This window comes from Sphaeramia orbicularis, chromosome 18 (genome assembly GCF_902148855.1).
Source record: "Sphaeramia orbicularis chromosome 18, fSphaOr1.1, whole genome shotgun sequence".
In the NCBI taxonomy this organism is placed as follows: domain Eukaryota; kingdom Metazoa; phylum Chordata; class Actinopteri; order Kurtiformes; family Apogonidae; genus Sphaeramia; species Sphaeramia orbicularis.
This window is the reverse complement of record NC_043974.1, coordinates 18980008-18994360: the sequence shown is the minus strand read 5'-3', so window position 1 is coordinate 18994360 and position 14353 is coordinate 18980008. Positions and strand designations below refer to the sequence as shown.

General features: G+C 37.7%; 1 protein-coding gene across 7 annotated transcripts in view; it reads left to right on the top strand.

Annotated features, from left to right (window-relative positions):
• The window catches only part of sorcs2 (sortilin-related VPS10 domain containing receptor 2), a 593249-nt gene that overhangs the window by 524807 nt on the left and 54089 nt on the right, over positions 1–14353 (top strand). For all 7 annotated transcript variants that reach the window (XM_030162130.1, XM_030162128.1, XM_030162129.1 and 4 more), the window contains exons 9-10: positions 5442–5621; positions 12507–12653. In XM_030162130.1, the coding sequence (XP_030017990.1) occupies positions 5442–5621; positions 12507–12653 (327 nt within the window). The remainder of the gene's footprint in view (positions 1–5441; positions 5622–12506; positions 12654–14353) is intronic.

Here is a 14353-nt window from a genome sequence, read left to right as displayed (position 1 = left end):
TTTCATTTTGCGTGAGCAAACAGACTCAAGAAAGAAGGGAATATATATGCATTTAACATGTTTATTAAACACCTTCAACAGTTTCAACAAAACAACTTGAAACAAAACAACTGTTCCATCTTGGGGTTTTTTGTCTGTCACTACCAGATCAACAGCCTAATTTGTTCATGTATGACGCTAACTCTACTTGGACAAACTGCCCCAGATGTGTTACCAGAGACATTCAGTCATTCTGCGCTGTAGATGGGTTAATTGCATCAAAATTTTTAATCACATTAATCATGATGATGGATTAATCCATGCTAATGCGTTAATTTTGACAGCCCAGATATATATACACCTCTACATACCTACATTCTTATACACATACAGCTACATACACGTATACATACATACCAAATTATGCATTCATCTGTACACCGACCCACATCTGCACATCTATGCAAATACATACATGCTCCCACACATAATACAATAGAACAACCTGACAATCCAAGTAACAATCACGCCCTTCCTTGAGCAATATATTGTGATATGACCATTTCTTTGTACATTGTTTTGAATTTTCCAATGTTTGGACACTGCCTGAGGTCTACCCCCAACCCAGTCAAAAGCTTAATCCCTCACACCCATACACACAAACTTTTCCTGGTTCAGCACAGCAACAATAAAAGAGTAAGAGCACAGTAAAAACAGATTCAATAAAATAAAAACAGTTCTATGCAAGTACAATTCCTGTATTCTACTTCTTAATCTAATCCAGAAAACACAGAAATTACGCTGTAACATTAGACACAGAGTGATGGAGTTTCACCTTTTCCCTTCCATCCATTCACCTTCACCATGCGTCTGGTACAGCAGCTCCTGTTATGTTTCTGTGACATGTGTGAGCTTTATCCTCTCTGCCTTTCAGACCACAGTGTGGCTTATGTGTAAACTTTATAGCTGACTTATCACAACACTTATTTTCACACATTCTTGTGGTTTGTTTTCACCCTATATAGAGCATCCATTTGGGAGATGTGCATGAAGTGTCTCTGGATGCAGACGGTGTCTATTCATGTGTAAATTACGTTTTAGCCTTCACCAACTTACTGTTTCTGTGTGTGTTGCCTTACCACTGTTATTACCACCATGCTGAGTTCGGGTCAAGGGAAGTTTGAAATAGCAGAGTGCAGGTTAATATTGAGGGATGGTGCAGCTTCGGCGACTGTGAAACTGATATTTCACTCCCAGCAGTTGCCCCTTGTCTGTGGGGTGAGTGAGGCCTAAGGTCCTGACAGACACACGGAAGGTTTTTCTTCCACAGGGCACTAAGTGGTGTTGGAAAGGGTGATGTTAAATAAGTTCGGCTATTTTAAGACAACGCAAACACAGGTATGATGCGTAAATTTAAGTTTTACACAGAGTTGATTGTTACTCTAGAGCAGGGGTTTCAAACTCATTTTAGTTCAGAGCCCACATTAAGCCAAATTTGATCTGAAGTGGGTCAGACCAGTGAAATAATAACATAATAATATATAAATAATGTCAACTCCAAACCTTCCTCTATGTTTTGGAATGAAGGAAGTAAAATCATGCAATGAAAATGTTTACATCTACCAACTATTCTTTAAAACAATGTGAATAACATGAACAACCGGAAATTTGCAAAAGTGCAATTTTAACAATATTATGTTTCAGTTTATCATTTACACATGTAAATTACAACTCACAGATCACAGTGGATCAACAAATACACAAAACATTTAATAACAGGCAGAATATCGGTTAACTTGCACTTTAGGCATTTCAAAATGTTCATATTTGTTCAGGTCGTTTGCGTTTTTTTTTTCGTGAAATGATGGTTTGTTTTAGTGTAAATACAGCAAAATGACATGAAAATGTTTACATTTACGAAAGAGTTGTGAGCATTTATAGGTTATTATGGTAGTGTTTTACTAATCAGACCCACTTGAGATTAAATTAGTCTGTATGTGGAACCTGAATTAAAGTGATTAATATCTTCAGTGTAATTTTTGCATTTCATAAATTCATCCCAGGGGCCAGACTGGACCCTTAGGTGGGCTGGATTTTTTCGCATGTTCGAGTCCTCTGTTCTAGAGGCACAGCTATAGATAGAAATAACAGTGTAATTACCTGTTTTTCACTACTATTTTTGCAGCTATTGTTGCTATGTTCTTTTCTTTTTGTCTTGTAATATTTCTTATATGTATACATTTGGTGTTTTGCGCCCTCTGGAACCTTAATTTCCAGTGCAGTTCTATTATAAAGTTCTATTTTAACTGAACTAATCTAATCTGATTTTATCTAATCTAATCTGATCTGATCTAATCTAATCTAATCTAATCTAATCTAATCTAATCTAATCTAATCTAATCTAATCTGATCTAATCTAATCTAATCTAAAATCACCAGATTACAGATCATTGTAGTTAATAAAAGACTAAAACTGGGGATGAAAAAAGAAAACAGAAACAAAAGTCAACTGTGACAGCTTTCAAAAACATAAAAACCATATAAAACTACAATGAACAATGCCCCACAATGCAACAAAGACGGCATATTAAAAAGGAGACTTTGAACTATTTGAGCCTTTAATAAACAATGCCTCATAAATCATATTAGATTCCATGCACTGTCTTGTTTTTTGTTCTTTTTTTTCCTATTTCAGCTTCTGTGACCTTAAGCTTTGTTCTGAAAAACTAACTCTAAAGCTACGAGTAGCACATCTAACATTTCTAGTCAAATCCCATTATCCTTATTTATTTGTCTTACGTCTCAGCACAGAGACTTCAATCAGAGTGTTCAGCAAATACAAGGTCAGCTCAACAGATATAGACTCTCACATCCCAAACAGGAACCAATCACAAAATATATACAGCGCATGTTTTCTGTTGCAGTAACACACTAGATGGCAACAAAGAGATGTATGGGTAAAGCTGATTCCTTTTCACTGTCATTGTAGAACAGATTTTATGCTAGTTTTTGTCATAATAAAAATAAAGCCACTTGTGCTCTTGTCAAACTAAGTAAAAAATTAAGCTGTAAAAACCAAAACCAAAAGACTGAAATAAAAATAAATAAAAAATACAGACCAGATGATCAGTAGGTCGATTCATTAAACCCTATATTTTGTCATGATATACCTGCAAAAATAAATAATCTAAAATGTTATTTATTTAAACTGCATAATGAAATGACAGCTTATACAACATATTCCAATTCCCATCTGCACACTTAGATCTTTCAAAAGTAAAACAAAAAACACGGTCTCCTCTTGCAGAATACATTTTTATATATAAGTATTCGATGTTTTTTTTCTTTTCTTGTCTTTTTAGTTCAGTGTTAAATAGAGCACCACAGAACATTTCTTTCTGTTTGATTCTTCGACTACAGTGAAAAACTCAGTACAAATGCTCCCTTTCAAGGTTCCTCACAGCAGTAGTTTGACAAATTTTGTTAGTTGCATTTAAACATTCAGGTTGCCAGGTTGGTTCTAGTATTAAAAAAATACATCCACGTCCTGTTTAGATGTCAAATGATTCCTTATGGTTTAACACAGCTACTTATTAGAATTCTGCTCAGTTTGTGTGACACTGTAACATTAAGTCCTGGAAATTAAAAATAATTACCTCAGGTTGAGATTGAGGTCAGTGAAGGCATCGCAAGTTTATCAGTGATGAACAGAAGAGGTGGAATAAAAAGAATTAATAGATAAAAGAGAAGATGCATGCAAAGAAAAGTCAATAAAATAATAAGATGTGTTCAGTGTCGCATGGTAATCCCCAGTGCAATACTCATAACCCATGCACCTTGTTTTTAATCTTATCTTGTATATATCGTATGCTGCATGTATCCTCATTTATCGTACATGTTTCTTACCAGTAGTATCGAGTACGCTTTTGTTTATTTTAGTAGTATTTCAGTAGTATATTTAAGATTTTATCTTGTAGCTTTTGTACATTTCTTGCATTTTTCAGTATTTTGTGTGATATTTTTATACAGTCTTTTGGCACTAAGATTTTTTTGCTGCTAAACAAAACAGAGCTGCTAAATGAATTGTCATTGGTCCTGTAACAGTGACAATAAAGATCTATTCTATTCTATTCTATTCTATTCTAATATGTTAACAGAAGTATTTTTTACCTATACAATTTCACCATATTTCACCCTTAAAAATGTAGTTGTATGTTATTAGAAAGGACTTGTCTGTTGGCAGCACTTGGTTAAGCAATTAATTTATCAAATGCTCTAAAGGCAAATTTTATTACAGACAATCCTAGTCAATTTCCACACAGATCAGCAAGGATAGGAGCAGTTTCTCCCTGTAACAGCTGTTTTGAGATTATGCATAATGTTTTCAAAGCGATTGAGAAATTGCTTTAATGAATTTAAAGGATCAAAGAGGATAGAGGGAAAAAAAACAGATGAGGGAGTGGGAGATGTGGTTAATCAAGAAGAGTAGTTTCACTGAATATAGACAGGATGCTGAGATCAGGCAAAACGTGTAGCAAATTTTAACCGAATTTTCTGAAAATCAGCAAAAGGAAATGCAAATTTATGCACATTTCCTTCCACTGGTGGAAATATCAAGAGCTGGGTGTTCATCATCATCATGGTTAACAGCCACCGGCGACTAAGGGCATCTACAGATCTAAAATGCTTAATTTTGAACCACTAATCCCATCAACACATAGAAATAATTCAGAGAGAGTTCATTTGTGAATTTCCAGTGTACAGCTTTAATGCTGTTATTACTCTGAGCCACAACCGTAAATCTACGTCTAATTGAGCTCCAGTTGTTTTCCAGTGATTGGAGACACACCTTAGGGGCCACTTTTCCCCCTCACTCTGATGGCTTTATCTTCAATTGTTATGTTGATGTAATCACTAACAGTGAAAATGCTGAGTCGTGCTTTATGCCATCGCTCCACACTTTGGTGAGTGATGAAATCATTTGCATGAAACGCTTACAAGCTTTGACAAGAACACCTAACAAGTTTTCTAAGCTGCCAAAAACAGTTTTTGGATAGGGAAAGCATTCCGTTATCTCCTGCAGTTTGTTTCTCTGACTCTGGAGTTCTGTGTTTATCAGAATATGCTCTCGGGCTTACATTAAGATGGTTACTGTCAAACTTTCAGACTTTTTATGGATCAGGTTGTGTTGAATTTACTGCTTTATCTGTTCTCTCCTGCTTTTTTCCTGTTTTATTTCCAGCATTTTCTGTTTCATCATCTGTCAACCTGTTCAACCGATTCTGCACTGTCATTGTCTTCTATGCGTCAGTTGTTCAGTGTCATTTATTGACCATTTTCCCCTTCAGTTATTTTTCAGTAATATTCAATGACCCATCGCTATTGTTTTCTACACTATGAACTGAAAAACAATTGACTTTCCCTTTTTTCTTTCCCCTTCCTTTATCCATATTCCTCTCCAGGATGTTCAGATCGTGAGCACAGATGAGAACCAGGTTTTCCTCGCCCTCCAAGAATGGTACCAGTCAGATACGTATAACTTGTACCAGTCAGATCCTCAGGGCGTCTACTACTCCATCGTTCTGGAAAATGTTCGCAGCACCAAACAACCTGAAGAAAATGTCATCATTGACATCCTGGAGGTAAGAAGGTGTAGATGGTTGAGATAATTATTTAAGGTCAAAAATGACCTAACAATATAATCTAAGAAGTTTAGAAAGAGCTGTGAAGTTATGTCAAATGAATAAATGCATTGGATTGTAGAGATATTAGAGGATATATATTTATACCCATGGCCCATCAGATTTCTGTGACCACTAGAGGGAGTAGTGAGTCATTCCACACACCACAGGGCCTTAGAAAGTGACAAAACTAGATGAGAACCACTGAGAAGCAACTTACAAAATCAAAGAAAGAGACAAAGTGATAAAAGCTAGAAACATTGTTTTCACCACTGGACACAGCTCTAAATGAAAAGAATGGAGTTTGATTATGAAATCACAGAGTTTCTTCTACATGTGTGACTTCATGAGGCTTATGAAGGTATAAAGTTAGTATGTGATGTTATTATCTTTAAGTTGCCATTTGTTGACCCACGGTTCAGACTAAACTGTGACAGTTCTGACCTTATTTGTTCAGTTCCAGACAGATTTTAATTGCAGCTCCTGACAACACAAACTGTACCAAACCATACTAAGGTGATTTGTGGGTTAACTGTTTGTTTTTGTCTTGTTTTGTTTTGTTTTGTTTTTTTTTGTCTAAAAACATAGTTAAGCTAACAGAGCTATAATGTAAACTATCAGCTGATGCAGCACGTGAAGACCAACTGTGAAAATAACCAGCTGAGTTTTATTTTGAGGAAGAAAACTTGATTATACCATAATACAGATGTGTGCAAACAATGACTTTTATACTTTATTCACAGTTTGTGGACACATAGTGCTGATTCAGTGTTGGTTTTGATAGTCCTAAGAGTGTTCTGGTCTGTCACTTGAGAGTTTGAAATATCAATCCTACATATGACCCCTTTGGGATTAACTTCAGTTTTAAGATACTTGAATGTTACACTAACTTACATTAAAACAACCAGTGTTATACACTTTTTAGTAGATTTTACTAAAAATAACATTTAAGTTACACCTTAAGGAAGTAGAAACCATGTCATTTCAATCACTTCTTAAATTTCTAAAACTTACTAGGCCTGTATTGTGTATTTTCTTGATTGGTTCATTCTTGAGTACAAGTGGGCAGACTTTCAAGAAATTCCCTGAGATTTTCCTGGGAAGTAGCAGTCATAAGGATGGACAGACATGGTATCAAAGTGACCTTGACCTTTAATCCTCGTTCCCTGGTCCTGGTTCTTGAATCTGAGCAAAAGTTTTTGTCATTTGAAGAAATTCCAGCAAGTTATTTCCTGACTTACTGCATTTTAAATATAATGGAACCACATCCAAACACATCTAAAAAGATATCCTGCAGTATGCGTCATCATGGGTTTCATCTCCTCGCTTCACCATGTGTCCCTCTATTTATCCATCTCACATGGTGGCAAAAAACACAAGGAAAATTGAGGTCTTGGTGACTTACTGCATGCAGCGTATGATCCCTTCCAGTGTGTTCTGAGTCAGTCTTCTCATAGTTGGGTTTTCATAGGGAAGCGTCAGGCATCCTAATCAGATGCTTTAACAACTTCAGCCTGCACCATGTACAGCAGCTGAGCAGTGATTCTTGTGAGAACCCCTTCCAGATATCAGATCCCTTGAGGGTACACCCTAATAGTCTGCTGAGAAGTGCATATAAGGCTATGTGGAAAGACTGTCAGATATTGGAATGGTTTCCAAGGCAATAAATACCATTTTACACAAGTTATAATTAATTATCAGTCCTGCGATGAACTGGCGACATGTCCAGGGTGTACCCCGCCTTCACCCACAAGTAGCTGGGATAGGTTCCAGCAACCCCCGTGACCCTAGTGTGGATAAAGCAGGTTCAGAAAATGAATGAATGAATGAATATAATTAATTATTTTCATGTTCATCAGAAATTATCTGTAATCTATAGACGGTGGACTCCTCCTTGATTATTGTGATTTTGCTTTTGACATACTTGGCCAAAAAGCCAACATGACTGATTACACTCTATGTATTCATCATAAAGTACTCCATGTGTCGTCGTCCCCCCCAGTGTCTCTATATCTCTATTGCTCTCTCTTTTCTCCTCCTTTACTCTCTCTCTTTAACCCCAACTGGTCAAGGCAGACAGCCATCCTTCAGGAGTCTGGGTCTGCTCGAGGTTTCTGCCCGTTAAAGGGAAGTTTTTCCTCGCCACTGTCACCAATCACAAGTGTTTGCTCCTGAAGGATTCTGTTGGGTCTCTGTAAACTTAATTTGATTCTGATTTGAATTGATAAAGCACTTTGTGACTCTGTCTGTGAAAAGTGCTCTATAAATAAAATTTACTTACTTACTTACTTACTTACTGATTTAATATATTGAAATACAAAGAAAAAACAAGGAAATACGAAGAAAAAAATGAGGGTGATGAAAACAGGTGAATGACAGATGAGTCTATCATTCATATCTCTACTGTAGAGACAAGATGGAAACTGTTCCACCTGATATTTTGACTTTATTTTTTAGTTCATCTTTATGTACAGGCTATGTTTAAGATGCAGAGGGGGCTGGCCAAAGGAAGGTTAACATCCAGATCAAAACATACATTAAAAATCACCTCATGAAGACTTTTATATTTTGAAAGTACATCACCTCTAGTGTCCAGCACAAGTTTTATTTTTCAGAAAAATGTTTTTAAAATACTTAAATGGCACTATATTCAGCATAAATGTATGTTTGCATTCTTTGTTACCTCCGCCAAGGAGGTTATGTTTTTGCCAGGGTTTGTTTGTTTGTTTGTTTGTTTGTTTGTTTGTCTGTCTGTCCGTTAGTGTGCAACATAACTCAAAAAGTTATGGACAGATTTGGATGAAATTTTCAGGGTTTGTTGGAAATGGGATAAAGAAGAAATGATTAAATTTTGGTGGTGATCGGGGGTGGGGGGGCCCATGGGGGGGCCCACTGATCGTTAGTGTGCAACATAACTCAAAAAGTTATGGACAGATTTGGATAAAATTTTCAGGGTTTGTAGGGTTTGTTGGAAATGGGATGAGGAAGAAATGATTAAATTTTGGTGGTGATCGGGGGTGGGGGGGCCCACGGGGGGGGGGCCACTGATCGTTAGTGTGCAACATAACTCAAAAAGTTATGGACAGATTTGGATGAAATTTTCAGGGTTTGTTGGAAATTGGATAAGGAAGAAATGATTAAATTTTGGTGGTGATCGGGGGTGGGGGGGGCCCACGGGGGGGGCCACTGATCAGCCTTGGCGGAGGTCTGCGCTCTCCGAGTGCTTCTAGTTTATCAGTGCAATTCAAAGCATAACTTTGATCCTCTTCTATTGGACATATATTATACATATGAATTTAAAAACCTTTTGCTACTCTTTTTACAGTGGTTACACATATAATGAACTGAGATAAATATATGTTGAAATGTATTAAATTAGTTTAAGGTATTTGACTTTGTAGATATTATATATGCAATGTGTATACTAATAAATATGCTGAATAAACCATTAACACTTGTAATTATTCTCCCCTATCCATGTATTACTCAAACACTTAACAAAACTCTTGCTATTGTATGCCCTTATATATTGAAAAAATACAAACTGTTTACTGTTTTGCAAAATAGACACCCTAGAGGACCAACAGTAAAGCTTTCACAGTTTTATGAAAATAGGAACCGCACTTTAAGGCAGGTTTTATGAAGTGGTCAAAGACATTTTCTGTCCATCCGTTACTGAGGGGTGTTTACTATTTTTAAGCCAGAAAATTAGGTTAAAATTTTTTTTTTTTTCAATTATACATCTAAAAGTGCTCATTATTTCCTGTGAAATGAGGTATTATTCATCTTTCGACCATAAATAGTTGTGAAAAGGCAAACAAAAATATAGTAAAGCTATCCATCCGATAGCACTTGGCCAGCCCCAGAGGAGGGAGCTTCAGGAGGAGAAAGTGCATTTTTTAGTTATTGTTTTCCTAATTTCTGCTTGACTGCAGCTTTAAATTCTTATTGTTAAGCCAAAGTACTTCAAAATAAAATGTGTATTGATAAAGTTTGAGCAACTTTTTAAGCCTTATTCATACCATCCAAACAAAAAACTTTTTAAAATGTTACAAATTGCAGACATACAAGTAACTTTCCTTCACATAAATGCAATTCAGCCATTTCTTTAAATTATTTCTTTGAAATAATCCTCACATTGGTTACAAAAACATTCTTTTAGGAAACTGAAGTGTGGCATTGGCTGTGTTGGCCTTGAGTACATTTCATTTTGCATGTTCTAGCAGATGAGCTATTATTCATCTCTGTATCGTTGGAGTATTTTGGCAACGTCTCAAGATAAATGGGTGAAGAGGGGATGAAGAAGAAGAGAGGAAGTGTTGAAGGAAAAACAGAGGGCGGTGGATGCAAAGGCCCTCAGTGCAAAACTCATTTCCTTCTCCGTTCTCATCCGTCGCTCGGGGCGGCACTCTCATCACAAGTTGAAGATGGAGATAAAGAGGCAGACAACATACAGAAGACGGATAAAGACTTCAGGCACTAGACACAAAAATGAAGCGCTGAAAAAAGTCAGGCACAAAAGAGAAAACCCAGAAGTCCAGAGAGAAATGAATACAAGCAGGCTTATGTACTTTGATTTAACCAATTACCTTGTTTTACTCTATAAACATCAGTGCTACATAATAGATAGGAAGGGGAGCTGGGAGAGTCTGCAGACGGAGACATGTCTGACATGTTGTCTGGCTCTGTTTAAATGTCTGTCTGCGCTGTCTTCATCATCTTGCTGTTTAATGTATCAGCTTCAGAGCCTGTAGCTCCCAGCCTCACAGCCACAAAAACCATGGAGTCTGTATTGATTTCAGTGAATTAAACTTTTACAGCCCTACAGTTTCTGTGTCAGTGGTTTCCTTTCCGCCTCCAACTAACATGCATTGCCCTGAAACACATTGCACTGTGGGTAATCAGGTTTCAACCGCTGCCTTCAGTTAAAGGGCAGGTTCTACATTTAGCTCAAGTTTGAGCCAAAGTTACAGCTCAGTTAAAGCAGTTTTATGCTTGGTCTGTTCATATGATTCCTCATGGACATAACTTCACCACATTCACCCCCAGATTTTTTAGGCCTATGGTAAACAGTACTGTTTTAAATCCAGCCAACTGATGTAACTCTTACAATGCAAGTAAAACTTCAGACACATGGGTAATAAAAAACATCTTGACTGCATTAAATGCATTGGGGTTTGTGGCTCCAGTCTTAAACCTCCGTATCCAACTGTTCTTCTGTGAAAGGGGCCTTAGTGCATCTGGTTTGACCAGAAGCTTATTTTGGCTAATGTTAGCAAACTATGAAAAGATATTGCCATGCAACTGAAAAGTCAACTTCTGTTACACCGTGTGTGTGTGTGTGCGTGTGTGTGTGCGTGCGTGCGTGCGTGCATGCGTGTGTGTGTGTGTGCATACATGCGTGCGTGCCTGCTTGCATGCGTGCATGCATGCATATGTGTGTGTGTGAATAAAAACTCATCCTAGAGGGTATCCCATAAGGGGCATTGAGGACCAATTCCAGATCTAAACCAGTGAAATAACCTAGAAACCACTGACATCACTAACCAAACATGCAAATTATAGATGGAGGGTAAAACTGTCAGACCAGGTGTAAATCCACATGACAAAAGGAGAATATCCAAACTCCACACAGAAAGTATTTGTTACAGTTGGGTTTGAGTCCAGTATCCTCTTGTGAGCCGACAGTGCTACCCACTGAGCCAGCGTGCTACTCTTGGTAGATCAGATCCTAAGCAGACAGCTCTGAATGCAAGTGGAAACAACTACCAAGACACAACAGACACAATGTGATCCGATCACACAAACAAACTGATGGGGTATTCTGGGACCCTACAGGTGTCTACATAGTTTTTTTCTGGCAGAACAGCACTCGCAAGGTGCTGAAAAGTACGGTGATTAAATGCTTGTACTGTTAAAAAAAACAAAAAGATGCAAGTACGAGTGATGATGGTGGTGGTGGTGTGTGTGTGGGGGGGTATTTACAGGAACCTCCTCTCACTCGGCCCTCCTATGTTTTCACTGCAGTGGAGTCAGACCCCCCACCAACTTAATCAGTTGTGATTGTCACATGACCAATTTGGCCATAAAAGGTGAGCGGTTCCTACACATCTGCGTTGGTCCACTGATATGATATGATAATACATTATTCTTTCGATTGTAAAATCCATTAATTCTCCCAAATCCTACTATTTCCTATTTGTCTTCTGCAGGGCTTTAAAAATGCTGCTAGTTTTCTATCCGGCTCTGGGTCTAGCCAATCAGCATTGAGTAAGCCTTTAAGCTCCACCCAGAAGTTTTCAGGGTCATGTTGAGTACCTACCCTGGAGCAGGGACTCGGTTAGAATCTGTTAAGGTTCCTGTAATTTGATTCGTTTGGGGTGATTCCTGCAGTGTAGACACACACCTACAGCCCCGACCCCGAAAACTACCCTGAAGTTCCTGTGGTGGAAATGCGCCTTATGTGGACTTGAGGTCTCCAGCTGAGCATCAGGATGTGGTGGTTGTTTTGGTTACAAAAAAGCATCCTCTCAATCTCAGCAGCTGGAATAAGTTACATGTGCATACGTATTGGTTCTTGATTTTTTTTTTTTTAAGCTATTCCAGGCATATTAAATGTGATACTTATCTTGCAGAAGCCTAATGTGCACTAAGAGCTCTGATATCTTAACAGAAGTTATGTAGCAGTAACAGAATGAAAATGGATTCTAAAACCATGTATAAACAGTTGCTGGTGTCCACAGTGCTCCGTGTTCAGAAAGTGATAAACAGATGTGTATTTAAAAGCTGATGGATGAATGTTTTGGCAGTGTTGAGTACATATTTTTAATGTCCCTCCTTGTCCAGGTTCGTGGAATCAAAGGTGTCTTCCTGGCCAATCAGAAAACTGATGGCAAAGTGACCACCGTCATCACCTACAACAAAGGGCGGGACTGGGAACATTTGGCCCCGCCTTCTACTGATATGAACGGCAAGCCAATCACCTGCAAAGTGGTAAGAATGGACATTTGTTGTAATCTGTACATGAGATAAAATGGTGATGTTTCAACTGTGTTTCTGTGATGTCACCACCACTTCCAGGCATTTATAGGAAGATGGAAACACAAATATCATGTACACAGGTATCTGAAAAATGTATATTTACCTCCGCCAAGTGTAATGGAGGAGGTTATGTTTTCATCTGGGTTTGTCTGTCCTTTGTCTGTTAGCAAGATAACTCAAAAAGTTATGGACAGATTTTCATGAAATTTTCAGGAAATGTTGATATTGGCACAAGGAACAAATGATTAAATTTTGGTGGTGATCGAGGGGGATGGATTTTTTGTTTGTTCGTCTGTCTGTTAGCAAGATAACTCAAGAAGTTATGGATGGATTTGGATGAAATTTTCAGGGAATGTTGATACTGGCACAAGGAACAAATTATTAAATTTTGGTGGTGATGGGCACGGGGGGACTGATCTGCCCTGGCGGAGGTCTGCACTCTCTGAGTACTTTTTTTAGTTTCTCATGCGTTTTTGCTTTTCATTCACATGAATGAATTCACTAAAAAAAATAATATTTCTGAAACCTCTGGCCAAAGTGGGGATTTTGGAAACCTCTGTTTTCATGCTTGCATGTGTTCGGGGGGAAACAGAGTTTTATGGTCCTGAATGTCATAGTGTGTGACAAAAGTGCATCAACATTATGTGTGTGACCTTTTTCTATCCTAACCCTAACCCTAGCCCCATGACAGCGCTGTGCAGTTCATTTATGCAGGTTCATGTAGATATAAACTTTTCTGAGAACAATCTAATGCGTATAATGTTGTTATTGAAAATGGAAGTAGGGATTTCTATAAATACTCGGCTTTGTGTATACATGGCCAAAGTCAAGTTCAAACTATTTTCCATGAAAGCATATAAACAATACAAATCCTATATACATTTTAAGACATATATTGGTCAAAAATGTGAAAAATATTTTGATGACACTTGAGTGGCAAACTTTGGAATATAGTATTATAGCATCATCAGTATTATCTGTTAAGCAGGGTACACACATAATGATAATCAGGCTCTTTTTGTCCCAATTTCCCCCTTCCTGACCAAGGACAGCAAAAGACAGATTATTTTATGTTTCATAAGATTATCCTTCAAGATTATCCTGTGGTGTGTTAAGAGTGAATTTGTTCTGATAATTGGCTCCGAAACATGTGTTCTGTGTCGATAGTGCCTTGCAATTGTTGCCACAATGAGAGGAAACATAACTAATTTGTCTGACCATTTACGTCAGCACCACACAGCTATTTCATGTTGCAATATTTGTCGCAGGGTTGAAAAAAAATAGCAATGTCAGTTTTTTTCCAGTATCATGCAGCCCTACTTTACAGTGATGCTGACACTAGACAAGTGACTGTGAAAGAGCTAAGTAACACTTAACTTTGTCATCTGTGATGTTTGGGGTGTCTCTAAAATCACTTGCCAAGGTGTTCAATCACATGAAAACAAAATGATTAAAAATTCAGATACATGATCATTGAAAGTAGCCATGTCTGGGGTTCAGGGAGATGTGAATTGTGGAAATCTGAAGCCTCTGAATACAGTATGACCTCAGGTGATCTGCCTGTCAAAGTGACCTTTACTCAAGGTTTTACATTCACACTGATCTGGCATCCATCACGCTGAAAACACACATATTCACTAAGTACATCCATC